Source organism: Callithrix jacchus, chromosome 11, assembly GCF_049354715.1.
Source record: "Callithrix jacchus isolate 240 chromosome 11, calJac240_pri, whole genome shotgun sequence".
In the NCBI taxonomy this organism is placed as follows: Eukaryota; Metazoa; Chordata; class Mammalia; order Primates; family Cebidae; genus Callithrix; species Callithrix jacchus.
The window spans coordinates 114,222,791-114,240,288 of NC_133512.1; the positions used below are offsets into that span (position 1 = coordinate 114,222,791).

Here is a 17,498-nt window from a genome sequence, read left to right on the forward strand (position 1 = left end):
CTAAGACAGTGCTGTTTATTGCTAAGTTACCATTATGTAAAGTATATATTGCTAAATAATCATTATATAAAGAGTACCTGTGTTCCATAATATTTATGAAAACAGGCTCACACTCTGTATTCATTCTTTCAAAATATTTTTTGAATGCTTGCCAAGAGCCAGGTATTATATTGTGTATGTTGGTTACAGTGGTACACAAGACAAAGTTCTACCCCCATGCCACTTGTTTTAATGGTATCACCATATTTGTGTGTGTGTGTGTGTGTGTGTGTGTGTGTGTGTGTGTGTGTGTGTTTTCTGTAAGAATGCAGGCTCTGAAGTCGGGTGGAGTTTAATTCTGGATATACCTTTCACTGGTTTTATTTATGGTAAATTTGAGTTTGGGTAAGTTTCTTATGACCCTTGAAATGACATCAGCATTAGGAACGCTGATCCTTTGAGCAGTTGAAAATCTGTATAACGTTTGGCTCCCCCAAAACTGAAATACTAATAGTTGTCTATTGACCGGAAGCCTTACCAATAGCGGCAGAATAGATTAAGACATATTTTGTATATTATATGTATTACATACTGTATTCTTAGGATAAGCTAGAGAATATAAAATGTTAGAAAATCATAAGCAAGAAAAAATATATTTACTATTTATTAAGTATAAGTGGATAATCATGAAGGTCTTCATTCTCCTTGTCTTCAGGTTGGATAGGCGGAGGGAGAGGAAGGGTTGGTTAGTCTTGCTGTCTCTGGTGGTAGAGGCAGAAAAGATGGAAGGATAGACCTTGTAATTTCTGTCTGACTTTTTTGCTTTTTTCAGTTTCTCTAAAAATGTTTTGGCCGGGCACTGTGGCTGAAGCCTGTAATCCCAGCACTTTGGGAGGCCGAGGCGGGTGGATCACGAGGTCAAGAGATCGAGACCATCCTGGTCAACATGGTGAAACCCCGTCTCTACTAAAAATGCAAAAAATTAGCTGGGCATGGTGGCGCGTGCCTGTAATCCCAGCTACTCAGGAGGCTGAGGCAGGAGAATTGCCTGAACCCAGGAGGCGGAGGTTGCGGTGAGCCGAGATCGCGCCATTGCACCCCAGCCTGGGTAACAAGAGCGAAACTCCGTCTCAAAAAAAAAAAAAAAAAAAAAAAATGTTTCTACATGTCAGTTGTTTTCTGTCACTGCTTCTTCTGCATCTTCTTCTCATTGTCTGGCGCTGTTTTGAAAGCACTCACCTCCATCATGTTGTCCACCTTCTGTTAATTCCTCAGGTGTGGTGTCTCTTAGCTCTGGAATTTCTCCAAGGTCCGTATCTTGAAACCCTTCAACCCCCACCTTTTTTGGGTCATGTTCACAATCTCTTTCATGATTTTCCTGGCTGGCTCTGTTGTAAATCATGTACAGTATCTGGACACAGTTTCCTCTAGCAGGAATTTGTTGTTTTGGGTGTGATGACTTTCATGGGTTTTTCTGTAACAATGGCATCTTCAGTGGTGTAATCCTTTCAGACTTTATGATGCTCTCTCTGTCAGGGTTCTCTTCCATACAGTTGACAGCCCTTTCCATAGAGTATCATGTCTAATGAATAAAGGTCCTTATGACCCCCTAATCTACAAGCTGAATTAAAAGCATTATGTTTGGGGGTAAGTCACCACTTTGACGTGTTCAGTGTTGAACTCATGGGGTTCTGTTGTCTAGAGACATTGTCCAATATCAGAACTTTAAAGGGTAGCCTTTACTGGCAATGTGCTTTCTGACTTCAGGGACAAAGCACTGATGGAACCTATCCAGAAAGTAGGTTCTCATTGTGTAGACCTTCTTGTACACCCAAAAGACTGGCAGCTGCTGTTTATCTTTTCCCTTCAGGGCTCAGTGGTTAGCAGCTTTATAGATTATGACAGTTGTGCCATAAACTCAACTGCATTTGCACAAAACTAGTAGAGATAGCCTCTCCCTTCTGTCTTAAATCCTCATACTTGCTTCTCTTCTTTGCTAATAAATGTCCTTTGTGCCATTTATTTTCTAGAATAGGGCACTTTGGTCTGCATGAAAAATCTGTTCAGGCAGTTATCCTTTCTTCTCAGTGATTTTCTTAGTGGCATCTGGGTACTGGTCTGCTGCTTCTTGGTCAGGAGAAGCTGCTCCTCCTATTAGCTTGAAATTTTTAGGTAAAACCTCTTTCTCAAATTATCAAACCATCCTTTGCAGGTATTAAATTCTCCTTTAAGCTGTCATATAATGGAGACTCGCCTTTTCCTCACATCACGTTAGAGTCTATAGGTAAGCCTTTCTTAGTAATCCAGCAATCACATAAAAGTTGCGTTTTTCAATACAGGATTAAAGGTATTTCTCAAAACATGCAAAGTTTTTGTGCTTGCTGGCATAGCTGCATTGAAGGCTTCATGAATTTTCTTTTTCTACAACAGTCCTTATGCTGGATTCACTTATATCGAAATAGCAGGAAACTGCAGCTGCAGACGTCAATCTGTGGTACTTACCAAGCAATTCAACTTTTTTCCCTGTAATGTCATGACTTTTCTCTGCTTCTTGGGAGCACTTCTAGCATCACCAGTGACACTTTGTATCGGTCCCATGATGTGATGCAAGGTTATAGTATTGCACTAAACGCAATGAAAAATACATGAGAACCTCAAGAGATCACTTTTTCCTGCAACCTGCAATTTACTGGAGAGACGAACTGCTCACTTAGAGATGATTAGCGTCACATAGTCTGTCGAGCAGATACTCGTAACTCTTGAGCTCACCTCAGTAGCAACAGGAGATTATAATACTGAATTATTATAGCAATACAGTATGTACTATAGTTAATTTTATGCAGTTATGACTTAATACTGCATCTTTACCTTTGCTTACATTTCCCTCCACTGCAGATGGTGCCATATACAGTCTGTTTGTGAGTATATATTTTGATAAATTTTAACTTTTTTTTTGAGACAGAGTCTTGCTCTGTCACCCAGGCTGGAGTACAATGGTGTGATCTCAGCTCACTGCAACCTCCGCCTCCTGGGTTCAAGCAATTCTCCCTGCCTCAGCTTCCTGAGTAGCTGGGATTACAGGTGCTTGCTATCATGCCCGGCTAATTTTTTAATATTTTTAGTAGAGAGAGGGGTTCCCCATGTTGACCATGCTGGTCTCAAACTCCTGATCTCAGGTGATCCACCCACCTCAGCCTCCCAAAGTGCTGGAATTATAGGCGTGAGCCACCGTGCCTAACCAATTTTAACTTTTCATAATAGATTTGTGTATATTTTATGATAGTGAATGATAAAATAGACTAGAATCGACATATTTTATGCTTTCACAACATACTTTAAAAAATTTGTGTTTCTAGATATGTGGTTAATCTGTGAGTTTTATCAAATTGCTGCAAATCTCCAAAAAATTTTCAATATATTTATTGAAAAAAATTCACATATGTGGTTTTACACAGTCCAAACCAGTGTTATAATTTCTCTGTGCCTCAGCTTCTCATTTGAAATTTAATTGATTTAACAGGGCTGTTGTGAGGATTACATGAATTATGCCTGTCAAATGCATAGAACTGTACCTGGCATGAGTAAGTACAATAAATGCTAACTCTATCTGTTACACATGCAGATATTATATATGAATTTAGGCTGGGTGTGGTGGCTTATGCCTGTAGTCCTAGCACTCTGGGAGGCTGAGGCAGGCAGATCACCTGAGGTCAAGAGTTCAAGACCAGCCTGGCCAACATGGTGAAACCCTGTCTCTACTAAAAATGCAAAAATTAGCTGGGCATGGCAGCACATGCCTTGGGACACTGAGGCAGGAGAATCACTTGAATCTGGGAGGTAGAGGTTGCAGTGAGCTGAGATCACACCATTGCACTCTAGCCTGGGTGACACAGTGAGACTCTATCTAAAAAATAAATAAATAAATAAAATGAATTTAAAACGGCTATATTCGGGTTCATGTATTTATTCAGTTCACATATATTTTCTTCCAGGATTTGAAACAATTTGAGCTGAGCACCTTCTCTGTCCCCTTATTTCTCTGTCAAGTCTTATTAATAGAAAGCTGTATACTTGTTTTGTCATGATTTTTAATAGTCTAATAATTACTTCATTGAATTACCCAGCTCAGCTCTTCTGTTTAAAAATGGATAGTAAACAGTCGGCTCGAATGCCGGTTTAGCAGGTTCTGACAAAATGTGGTGCATTAAAATAAAATTCATCATTAGCATTAAAATGACCTTTGAGGTTGTAGTCACTCATTTTTCTCTTTCAGTGTTTGAAACAGTCCTTCTGAGTCAAGTGCATTGCAATATCTTGTAGATATTGCCTGTGTATAATGGTTACGGTTCAACTTTAGATAAGTAATTTAGTCAAATCACTTTATCTCTAGCAATCTCCGTTTCCCATTTATTCTTACCCATTATCTGAAGTTCTTATCAACTTTCTCTCCATAGTATATGGCCTTATATATTAAATTATAAAGTAATTTTCTAAGCTAGAATTGTATAGAATTACTTATGTGTCAACCTACATGAAGATAAATCTGCGGATCTGTGGATGGCCAAATGAGCAGTACCCAAATTCAGAGAAACATTTAGGGCCATTGAAAGCCAAACCACTTTGGGAAGGGGGTGGTAATAATGTAGACTCTGGCAAATTCTGACTTAATGTAGTATAAACAAATTTTTAAAAAGCCTATTTTAAAATAACTGTGAATAATGTAAGATTAAAAAACTGTCCTTACATGACCACAAAGGTGAGTAATATAATGGAAACGAATTCCTGTAAGGGAGTTTACTCTGTAGGAGGTTTTAGAAGCATGGCTTTGGAAGTCAGATCAGGGTCTTTCACACCTCTGTTGTTACTTCTCAGTTTTTCTCATGTTAAAAAAAATGGAGATCGTGGCTGGTGTGGCAGCTTGTGCTTGTAATTTCAGCACTTTGGGAGGCTGAGGTGGCTGGGTTGTTTGAGCCCAGTTCAAGACCAGCCTAGACAACCTGGTCTCTATAAAAATACAAAAATCAGCCAGGCTTTTTGACATGTACCTGTGGTCCCAACTAGTTGGGAGGCTGAGGTGGGAGGATTACTTGAGCCTGGGAGACAGAGGTTGCAGTGAGCCAAGATCTTACCACTGCACTCCAGCCTGGGCAACAGAGCAAGATCCTATTTCAAAAAATAAAAAATAAAGAAATAGAGCTAGTAATGCCTCCCTTATGGAGGCAAATGGAGTTCAGTATTGTAATGCCCTACTAAAGTTACCTTTAAAATTCTCTTTCTACTTTCTTAAAACCTTTAGGTTCTTGGGAGTGAAGTCATATGGCTACTTTTTACCCTGGGACTGAAATATATAGAACTAGAATTTATACCAGATGTCCATGAAAGTTGAATGTTTTATAAGTAGTTTATTTTTTTTTCCCATTTAAAAGGACATGTAATAATATTCATTATAGGCGATTTGGCTGGCTTTTAGGAATTAATTTTGCTGGTGTTTCTCAAGTCCCTCTCCTGATTGACAATATACAGAGGAAAAGAGCTAAGTTGCTAGGGCTTGAGGTCTAGGGGCAGCACTGACTGGTATTTGTTTCATTAAGCTTAGGCAAGCTATCCAATTACTTAATGCAAATAAGAAAAGTTTACACTAAACTCCTACTTCTTTGCTTGAAACTCCAGAGAATTTAAATGAGGAGAGATATGTATTTAAAAGAAAGAAATTTAAATGAAACTTAAATCAGGGGCTTAATGTAGAATATATTAGAGTAGGAGATCTAAAATATTAAGTGAGAAATGCCAATAAATAAAAAAGGGATGTATTCTGTAAGACACTTGGCATGTTTAGTTTTGTTTTGAGATAATTCTTAAATCTTTGGAAACCCAAGTTAATAATGAAAGACTTACTTTATGTCCTGCCTTTACATGTAAAGTCCTGGGTTCCCTTACCAGTGAGAGCCTTGGTCTTCTCTCCTTAGTGAAGTGTTTCCCAAACAACATGGCTTCTGATTTTATAACTTCACTGTCTGGGCAGTAGTATTCAGAGAGGCCCAGATGGCAGGGCTCTCTCATTTGGTTCAAAAAGAGAAAAACTGGTTGACAGCTACATGGGCATCTATTCTTTGCTGATGGCCATTGAATAGTATAGCTCTATGTGATACAAAACCTAGGGGCCAGAGAGGAAACTTTGAAAAGAATTGGGGGCTTCTGATAACATAAGCAGTTTTTCTTTGCAAAGTCGTTGTAGCTCATTAAAGGATTTACAGGAATCAGTGAAAGAGAAAACTTAGAAGAAAATAATTGCTGTGCAATATTTTGGAGGGGAGGATTGGGGAAATGGAGAACAGTACAATTTTGAAGTTTCAAATCTATTGCTATAAATGGGAAATGGTACAACTTAGAAGCTTCTAATCTTTGGACACTGGACAAAACTGAACCTCAATCAGTATACTGTCGAAGCTCTGTCCTCCAAAAAAATTTGAAAGTAAGTAAAATTTTTGCAGAGGTGGTTTCAAGCCTTAAAGACCCTTCTAAGGCTGTCACAGGAATCTAACTGAAGGAAATCCTTTCTTGGTGCTTCTGAACCCAACTGGTATTTCCTCTGCCTAAGACACTTTCTCCTTCCCCATGTTGCTCAGTTAATGTCCTGTAGAGCTTGAGTTAAATACCAGTCCCACCCATGCAGTGTCATAGATACCTACCTAACTTTTTAAAAATAATGCATCTGTTATTTGTAATCAAGACTCATGAAGGTGGGGACTGTGTCTCTTGTTCACTACTTTATTCTCAGTAACCAGAGTAGCCCTCTCACCTAATAATTATATACTGAATAAATTTATGAATTCCAGTGTATAGTTTTTGTTGAGTACTGTAGTAGAAGATCTCAGGATTACAGTAGAAGTATATGTGCCCATCGAGTAGAAATTATAACAGTATCAGCCTGGGAGATAAATATAGTAGCCCTCTCTTTCATTTATCCCCTGCCACCACCTTTTTCAAGAATTTTTGTGAAATGCGAAATAATATGTTTAAGGTATAGAGTTTTAAAAATGTTTATATGCAAGGGACCGCAAGATTATATAGTAGTTGAACCTTCAAATTTTAAAGTGGAGGAAACGGAGGCTTGTTAGGTTGTACAAGTAAGTTGTTGATAGCAAGTGAGAATTTGTTCAGAGTCCTACTGACAAACCTCCCTGATGACAAAAAATGTGGTTTCTTAAACAGTCACTGTACAAACCTTAAAAACAGTTAAAAAAAAAAATTGTAGACATTCCTTTAAAAACATTTGAGAATTCGTGCAGTTCTGTTTGTAGGGATGAATGAAAGTATATGAATTTATTAAGAAAGGATAATAATATTCTTTTTAGTCAGTTTGTGCCACTGCCAATCCTCTTTCAGTCCAGGTGTCAAATAGAGTTAGGTGTTGATGTTGCGGGGGCTTTAGACTGTTGTGGCACCTCTGGTTGTAGGTGATTTAGTGTGGCCTGGGATTATATCACATATGTGCCCCATCTAACATGGTGGCTAGGTCGTTGGAGGATACAGTTGGTCTCTCTAGTTGTTTCTTATATACTATAGCCTTTTGTTTTTTTTTTTCCTTTTTTTTGTTTGTGTTTGGAAATATGCCACTCATTCATTCATTCATTCATTCATACATGCATACATCAACAAGTTTTTCTTGCGGGCTTAGTATGTGGCAGGCACTTATAAGTACTGGGGATATAGCAGTGAACAAAAGTAGGCCAAATCCTTGTCCTTACAGAGCTATGGACAAGAGGGAAATGAAGCAGCTTGTGAAAGGGTAGGGCTGCTGGAGTTAGAAGAGTCAATTTGTGATCTTGGAAGTCCTTAGAGATCATAAAAATAAAGCAGAACTTACTGGTGAAGAATTGGAAAAGATGATGGAAACGACGTTGTAGTTAGTGAATTTGGAGATGGTCTTCTTCATTTTGGAAAATCACTGCTTTCTCTGTATTCCTACCCTCATAGTGGATACTGTTATTATTACTGCTGCTTACCTAACATTGTTGAGTGTATGTTATGTTATGGGCATTGCACCACGTCCTTGTTTATATAGAATCCTGTAAGGGAGTATTACTAGAATTCATTTTACTCATGAGAATAACAGGACTCGCGGAGGTTAAATAAAGTACTTATTCAGATAGTAAGTACAGAGCCTTGTTTTGGACCCAGAGTTTGCATATCTGTACCAGTCATGGCAAGCTAAATGTGTTTATTTTTATTATCACGTTGAAGGTTTTTATGCTCATGTTTTGCTTTTCTAGCTTGCCAAAATCATTATGATTCTGTCTTTCTTAAAGTTGAAGCATGTAGAACACCATATGTAATTAAGATCTAAGTCATACCAAGTAATCTAAAACAGAAAAAATTGTAGTAATTGTTAAAATAAATAGTACTTTAAAATTAGATACACCAAATGTGGTAGATGCGATAATCTAGTTGTACAGAATTCATTTTATGTTCATGAACTAATATTTTAATGAACATTTTATGTATGTATATAAAGTACCTAGAGTAGTGCTTGGCCCTTGTAGTTGATCCACAAATGATTTTGTTTCTACCTCACATGTAAAAATAGGTAATGCTTTTTTACTTATGGGTAAGATGTCCATAAAGATACTTTAAATACACAGTGTTGTATCTGATACAATAACCTCAGCAGTTATTTGCACAATATTCTCATGTGGACCACTTCATTTTTGATGTTACTTTCATTCATCTCCAGGATTTATTTGAGGAAAAGTACACTTTGGTAATTAAGGGCTGTGGTCTCAAACCTTAGCATGCATCAGAATTCTGGAGGGCTTATGAAAAGATAGTTTGCAGGCCACTATCCCTAGAGTTTCTGATTCAGCAAGTGTGGGGTGGTATCCGAGAAGCTGCATTTCTAACAAGCTCCCAGCTGATGCTACTGCCGGCTGGTTTGTGGACTAGACTTTTAGAACTGCTGTTCTAGGGAAGTGGTGTGACTTCTAATTATTGCTGTTCTCTTACAATTACACATACCCAGTGGAGTTAATGTACTGATATCATTGATATTTCTGAATTTATTGTATGGTCCTTGTAAAATCATTTAGAGAAATTTGATTTGTATGAGTGTCATTATGTTTACTGCTTAGGAAGTTTCCCAAAGGTTACTTTTGCGTGAGAGAATTTTGAAGTACAGATTTTAATTCGTTTCTATTCCTCTTTTTTTATTTAAGACACAAGCTACAAAGTTTTGATTTTTAGGGAAAGAGCATTATAACTTTGGAATATATCTCGCAAGGTGATTTTTTTTTTTTTTTTGTAATTGATTTCTGAGAATGTCAGAGTATCAGGATGATGTAGCAATTTAAAAATAGTAACAAAAATTGTTATCTCTAGGTTTTTTCAGAAAGCTTTCTAAAGCTAAAATTTGATAGGCTAGCACCAAGTAGAATTTGGTGCTCATCATTTGCATGTATAAAGTAGATTTCACTCAGAATTTCACTTACACCAACATGACAATTTTACTTTTCCTTTTTAAAGCATAGCTTATACCTTCAGGGATATGCTGGCATAGTGGGGTTATTCTCTCAAAGAAGAAAAGGCAATCAGAAAATCTTTGTCCATGAGATTAGACTGAAATGCTCAGTGATTTGGTGATTACTGAATGCCTCTATGTGGCGCGGGCACTATGGCAAAAAATCAGTGCCAAAGGAATTTATCCTTATCGTGTACAATGAGGGGTTTTAGTGGGTTGTAACTGAATATGATCTAATTGTGTGGTGAGGCTACTGACAAATCTAATGCAATCTTATGCTTCATTAATAGAATTAGTATTGTGTACAGATCCAGGTTCTCCTGTCTTATTTTGCTAGAGCATGTCTGGAGTGTCAGGTTTAGTTTGGAGCTAACAGATAGTCTGGAGTCATCCCAGAAGTGAGAAGCCCTGCCGTTGAAAGGTGTGGCCATATTTACATATGAGGATTGTTGGAAAATAGGGGTAACATACTGGGAGGAAAGATGTCCTCATTAGTTCCCTAACGTCTGCCTTCTCTGCTGCGATATAACAGCTGCAAGGACAGTGACCCATCCATCTTGTTTATCACTATGTCCTCGATGCCTAGCACAGTGCCTGGTGTGCATTCAGTAAACAGTTGAGTAAGTCTGGAGAAAGAGATGATGGTTACCTTCAAATATTTGTCATGTAGATGGCTTTTTCTTTGTTTTTTTGAGATGGAGTCTTGCTCTGTTGCCCAGGCTAGAGTGCAGTGGTGTGATCTCAGATCACTGCAACCTCCACCTCCCAGGTTCAAGCAATCCTCCTGCCTCAGCCTCCAAAGTTGCTGGGATTATAGGCATACACCACCATGCCCAGCTAATTTTTGTATTTTTAGTAGAGATGGGGTTTCACTATGTTGGCCAGGCAGGTCTTGAACTCCTGGCCTCAAGTGATCCACCCGCCTTGACCTCCCAAAGTGTTGGGATTACAGGCATAAGCTACTGCTCCTGGCCTAGATGGTTTGTTAATTACTTAAATTTCCAGAGGCCAAATAGAAGCACCTGGGATGGATTTTTTTTTTTTTTTTTTTTTTTGGTGAGCAGATTTTAATTTTACATAAGAAGACCTTTGTAAACTCAGTTATGTTTGCCAAATTAATAAGCTTCTTCATGTATTTGAATTTGGTTATTTTAAATGCTTGGGTGGAGGCTGCATGGGGATTTACTTCTTTACCTGCTTTTTTGATAGATTTTGGGCCAAGATGATTTCAGCTGTTGACCCTTTTGGCTATATGTTTCTATTTTTTAATTATTTCATTTGATAGAAAATAATGTCAACTAATAAAAATACTTTTTCTAACTTAGACAATTCTTGTCACTCCAGACTAAAGCAAGCCAGAGAGCTAGACCAAGAGAGGGCTGCTGCCAATGAGCAGTTAACCAGAGCCATCCTTCGGGAGAGGATAGCAAGTGAGGAGGAACGCGCTAAGGCAAAGCACCTGGTGAGTATTAAAAATGTAGGAGAAATTTTCTTGCCTGCAAGGAAATCTGTGATGTTTGGGAAAAGCTAAGTCTTATGTGCCAGCTTTTAGTGTTGATAATAGTATTCATGTTCTCTTTGTTCAGATTTTGATTTTTGCCTTTTACAAGTAGCATGCAGTTTAGGTTTAACCATCAAGGACATTAAAGGCAGGTAACTCTGGAAGTGTTGAAGTAAAGACCAACACACAAACATATGCACGTTTCATGCCCGAAGGATTGTGGTCTGTTTGCTTTTTTTCTCCTTTGCCTTTAGTTTTATTGCCTTTGAAACTTCGGGGGTCAGCAATCTAGGCTTCTTTCTCTCTTGCTGGCCACTACCAGATGTTAGTCTGGAAGACTCTGGCATAGGTGAGTAAGGTTTCATCAGTCACTCTCTGGGGTTTAGGGAAGAGGAAATGGGAAATGTAGAGCCAGAGCCTTGGGGAACAGTCTTTTCTAAGAGAATTTTTTTAAAGAAAAATATTTTTTAATCTTTTAAAAGATTACAGACCTGTTTTTATTATTGTTGTTGTCTTTGAAAGGATTATTAATAGAAGAAAGTTTAAAAGGCACCCATCAATCTGTCTGTCTTTCTGATATAACCATGATTTACAATGATGTGTGTTTTCCTCCAGATTATTTTTTTCCTGGGCTTTTTACATGTTGAAGAGTTTAGAGAGAATGCTATATATGGTGTTAAGCCACGTGAACATTTTCCTGTGTCATTGAACGTTTTTCTGAAATGTAGCTTTTAATGGCTGATACTATTCTGTCTTTTGTATTCAAGATAATGTACTAAGCAATTTCTTGTTGTTATTTAATAGATAAAAGTGGAGCTGCTCTGGTTAAAACCTGGAGTGTTAACTGCTTAGCTCCTACTTCAGCCTTCCTAGAAACCCAGATGTAACTCTTTGGAACCTTTCGTCTCCATTGGAGCACTGTTGGGAACTTACTGGGCAGGGAAAATGGGACCATGGAGTGGAGAACTTTGAATGCAAGAGTGAGGGGGATTTTCCTAGTCCCGTAGGCAATTGGGAAACACTAAAACTTTGTAAGACAAGGGCCAATTTCTAGCCTCTCCCATTCTTTACCTTGGTCATTTCTTTGAAAGGTTAAACTATGACTAGCTGCAAATAAAGAACATAAAAGGAAGTCCACACATAATGAATCAGTTTCTTCAGTGACATATCTGGGGTCCAGGCCGCATGGGCAAATAGTGAAGCCAGAATAGAGGTGGTAGACTAAGAAAGAAATGTCAGTGGGCTGACTGGCAGCTGCCCTGAGAACAGTACATGTATTCAGTGGAACTAAGGGATTAAGAGAGGTGGAAGCCAAGTCAGTCATTGTGAAAGGGGAATAATTTCAGAATTAAAGACAGTAAGTTTTGAGTAATTCAACTGAAAATTACATCTGTTGTACCTCTGAGCTGAAGGATCTTTTGAGGAATTTGAAAAAATGTCAGGTCAGTGGGTTGAAAGGTCATTTCCATGCAGAGTAGAGTCACCAAACTTTGAATAAGGATGTAGTGGAGGGGGTTAATAGCCCTCATGTTTGAGAAAGGTGCAGCAAAATTCTTAGTTTCCAGCGGGCGGAAGAATACATAGGTTGGCATTTTTCTTTGCCTCCCAGCTTTTACCCTTTTGAATCGTATCTTTGAAACACCCTTTCTCTACCTCTTTTTGCCTGAATTTGGACATACTTTCTTGTTCTCTTGCTTCATGGAGACAAGCAAGATTCAAAAACTCAAAAAACTCATCAAATGTATACACAGACTCGGCTTAGACATAAAACGAGTTTTCACAAAAAAATGCGAAAGTATCAAAAGATTTGTTACTCAACATAGCTAAAATATTAAGCAATATCTTTTGATTGGAAGAGCATATCTGCAGTCCGATCTCTTTTTTTGTCTGTCTTTATTTACTCTTTTGTGTAGCTGGTTAAGCATGAGAAGCTGACATTGTACATTCTGATGTGTAGATCTCTCTTTTATGGATTCTGGTTGTATGGTAAATGACAAATAATTGTACTCACAACTCCTGCATTTCAGCATCTGTTGTAATATTGGCCATACAGAGCCTCAGAACGCTTAGGGAATAAATGTATAATTTATGCCATGGGGTGACAGCTGATTCAAAGAGCCCCTTCCTGCCCAGACATTTGCTTGGTCTGCCGTGGCCACAGCAACATGGCTGCCTATGGCATTTAATTACTGGGTAATTCCTAATTTGTTTGTCAGATTCTCTCTTTATTGTTGTCATTTGTTATTATGGAAGACATACATATTTATGGGGTAAAGATTAGAAAATAAATACAAAGAGATATTAAAATCACTCAATGCATCACAATTCAGAAATAATTACTGTTAACATTTGGTTCATTGTTTTTATATTCCTTTTTCCTTCCCATGAAGTTGGCATAAAACATTTGATTTTATGTGTATAACTGTATTTCTCCGAACAGAGATAGTAGCATACACATTTTTTTATAACTCTTAGAATAATCTTTACATTAAAACATTTAGGCTGTGTGGTAAAAGTTTTTATACCAATAAATATGTTTTTGTGTGGTCGCATTTTAGTGGTTGTATTTCACTGAGTTTTCTACTAATTATTAAATTAATACAAAAATATAGAACATTTGGAAAATATAAAAATTACAAAGAAAATCAGTATTACTATAATTCTGTCATCTATCATTAATGTTTAGAGGTATAAAGTTCTTCCTGCCTTCCCCGTATGTATGTATTTTATTCATGCTTTAGGGTTTCAGATTGTGCCTCCCACCACCCTCCAAACCAGTATTGTGTGGTCTGGACAGCAATTGCAAGCCTGCTGTTGTATTTTAGTTCCTCAGTCCCCAGCTGGAGAGGTGGGCATCTTCAGAACCCATAATTGATGTGGGAGTCACCCCAAGAAGGTTAGCATTGCGCCCCTGTGTGTGGAGGGCCCGTATTGCTGCCATTCTTAATTCTAAGATGTGGGACTCTTTGAGTGATGGCCAGACATTGCTTCGTTCCTCTTTATTTAGAACTCAAATGTTGCAGCCTGCAGGAAAGTAAAGATTGGGTTTCACACATATGAAGTAATTAAAAAGTTGTCTTTCAGGAGAACGGGAGTGAAGGCAGGGGAGCTGATGTGATGTTGGGACTGTGAAATAAAACGATTCCCACCCCTTACCTCACACCCCCCGCATCTTTCTGGCTCACTAACAGCTGACATTTAGGTTTCTGTCTCCTTAGATGTGAGTCCAGGCTTTTTCTTCCCACAGTTGTTTTAGCAGCTAGCTTTATTGAAGCTCTTTGAAGGCCAAAGTCACGATGGCCCTGTTGTTGAAGTTTTAAAATAGGATCAGATCAAAACTTTCCCCTTTGGAAGAATTGCTTTAGCTGGGGAAGCTGTTAATCCCACGCTAGATTCTGGAAGAGTACCAGCCCCTTCCTCTACTCAGCACTGAGTGGTGCCAGCATTTTAATCAGTTGACTTTATCCAGAGGCTTTGGAAGAGGCAGTCTGCTGATAATGATTTTACCTGCATGAAAATGCTAAAAGCAGCTCACATTCAAAATATGCTTCTTAGGAGCAGAAAAGCATCTCTGTAAAGAATGAAGACTGATTAAAAGGACAGGACCAAGGAATTTGTAAAGTTAATGTAACATGATTATACATGTATTTTAAAGATCTTGTATATGTAATCTCGTATTTGCTGTCATTAGCTCTTTTTTGAAATTGAAGAATAGTAGGTTGGTTTTTCTGACTTTGCAATTATATATATTTTTTAAAATGCCATTTAAAATGTTGACTCTTTTTTATGTCTTGTTACAGCAATATTTACTTCAGTATTCTGGAGTTTATAAATGTACACGTGAGATAGTTTCATTACTCTCTGGACTGATGTTTTGTTGAGCGCTTACTGTATGAAAAGTACTATGTTAGGTACTAATGATCTATAAATGAAAGACAAAATCCTGTCCTTGAGGAATAAAATGTGGAAGAAAGATACATTTAAAATAATGTTTAAAAATGCGAAGTCTGTTATAGAGCCGTGCTCCTTATGGTCTTGGGAGAATTCTCACTTTTGTGGAAGCAAGGACTTTGTCTTTCTTTTAACTAACTGCTGTATCTGCATTTATTTATTCAACACATAATAGAGTGCCTAATATATGCCAGTGCTGAGCAAACAGGAAGCAGTCAATAAAGATTTGTTGATTGAATAAATGACTAATTGAATCTACCGAAGTCCTGGAAATAGGAGGAGAGGAAGTGGGGAAAAATAGAGAAAATTTTCTGGAGAAGGGACCCCTGAGCTGAATCTTGAAATATGAGTAGGATTTTGCTCCCAAGGTTGAGTAGTGGGATGAAACAGCCTTGGGTATTGCAGGCAAAAGCATGGAAGCATGGGGACAGTGGGATACTACTAGAAGTTGCTGAGTGAGAAGCCTTGTGGCAGTTAGAAGGTAGCTTATTTTTTAAGTGTGTGTGTGTGTGTGTGTGTGCGTGTGTGCGTGTGTGTGTGCGCACGCGTGCACATGTGCAGGGGGTTCATAACTTAGCCCTTGTCTGGCATGGCCCTGGGTCCTGTTTGTTGTTGGTACCTGATTGCCACAAAAAGTCTCCTTTGTCAGTCTTATGGTCTTTATTTTAACATTAATGCTGGTCAGTGGTTGTTTCTAAACTGCAAAAGAGAGGGTGTATAAAGAGACATGTCTGACCTCCTACCCCTTTATGGTGGAAAACCCAGCTTTTAAGTTTCTCTGAGGTCCCCTTGGCCAAGAGGGGGTCCATTTATTCAGTTGTGGGGCTTAAGGTTTGATTTTTAGCTTACACTCTAATGAAGTATGAAGGGAAGAGCACAGGAGGAAATGGCTGGAAGCCTAGAGACCAGTTAGAAAGCCCTGTAGTAATCCAGATGAGAACAGATGGCACCCGAATTAGGGTGTGGAAGCAGGGATGCAGAGAAAAGATGAGGAGTAGCAACTATCTGGGAGGTAGTATTGCTAGGATTTTAGGTTTGAAGGGTTGAGAGAAAAGTCAAGGCTAACTACAAGCAACGTTTCTAGTATCAGCAACTTTATATCATTTTAAATACAAAAGTTAGCAATCAGTGTAAAAAATGTCTTGGGCTAAGCATATCGTGAAATCTGACTTCAGTGTGTTATTGAAAAAGGTCCTGGCCTAGGATACTGCTCCAGGCATTTCGTTCAGCTCTTGGCAAGAACATTAGTCTGATCATTAGATATTTTTGTTCCTTTCTGGATTCTCCTTCATCACACATTTATTAAACACCTACTGTGTACTAGGTGCTACTTACAGGGGATGCAAAGATGAATTAGATCTGGTTGCTTTTCTTCAGAGTCTGCAGTTAAGTGTCAGGTCTGTGGGGAAGGTTATTCTTGCCTTGTATATTTTGTCCCAATTTAAGCTGTAATTTTTGAATTTGTAAAACCTTATATTGTTTGGGAAAAAAAACACAGTTAAAAAAAAAAAGGTGAGTGAATGCATAAATTTAGTTTTTGCAAATTTAAGCGACTGTTTCTCCAAAATGTCACTTTTCATCCCCAGTTTGCCTTTTGTCTGAAATGTACCAGTGAAGCAATCAAGAAGAATTGATTAATTTTGTGCTGTGTGCCTTTCAGTTCTGTGTTTTGTTTGTGCTTCAAACTGTGACAGTTAAAATTTCTTGGTAAAAAAGAAAAAGGTTTTGAATTTGAGGTATAGAGAAAAATGACTAAATTAAAGGAAGCACCCAAGTGAGGTTCTATCCAAGGGGGAGAGGATACAACTGGGGTTGTAATTTTGGAATGATCGACATGGTTTATGCTCAGAAGTTTTGTGTAAGAGAAGAGTAAGAGTGATCACTTGGGGTTGTTAGTATCACTAAAATTAGCCGGGTGATTGAAGTTGCAGTGTAAACAGTGGTTTCCTGGGTTCTTTTATTGAGCATTTAAAGATAATTTTAAAAATAATTTCGCTTTTTTGGGTGCAATTTAGTACTTGGATTATAGCCTCTGTTAAAACTCTCTCTCTCTGGTTATGTATGTTGTGTACTGGTTTTCTTGCCCTAGACACTAACCTCCAATTATTTGGATATGTGTGGAGTATTATTAGTTTGCTTTGAGTTCCAAAAATGAAGTTAATGAATTTGAGCTTTTGCTTTTGACAGCGATTGAAATATGGCATTTCCACATTATATTGAAAGGATTGGGGCAATTTAGGTATTAGACATTTTCCTCAGTGTTATTGGTGAGAATGGGCTCTGGTGAGAATCTGCAAGTCCCGTTCTTTCTGTCTCTTGCTCCCTTAATAGCTTACCAGGAAATTCAAAGGGAAGTATCCCTCACAACAGGTGAGAGCCTCCTGTGCATTTGGACGTAGCATTTGGATTGTTTTCTCCTTTGTGTTCTTGGTCATCACGTGTGGCCCCTACCTCCTGTGTGCTATGGCAGCGTTATTACTATCAGCTGGAATGCACATACAACCTTAGGAAGTGATTGTGAACCACATTTTCTGGGGAGTAGCAGGGCAGCTT

General features: G+C 38.2%; 1 protein-coding gene across 1 annotated transcript in view; it reads left to right on the top strand.

Moving 5' to 3' along the window:
• Positions 1-17,498, top strand: part of LOC100412273 (MICOS complex subunit MIC19) — a 300,089-nt gene that overhangs the window by 97,714 nt on the left and 184,877 nt on the right. Inside the window, exon 5 of the mRNA XM_009003051.5 lies at positions 10,838-10,955. Within this exon, the coding sequence (XP_009001299.5) occupies positions 10,838-10,955 (118 nt within the window). The remainder of the gene's footprint in view (positions 1-10,837; positions 10,956-17,498) is intronic.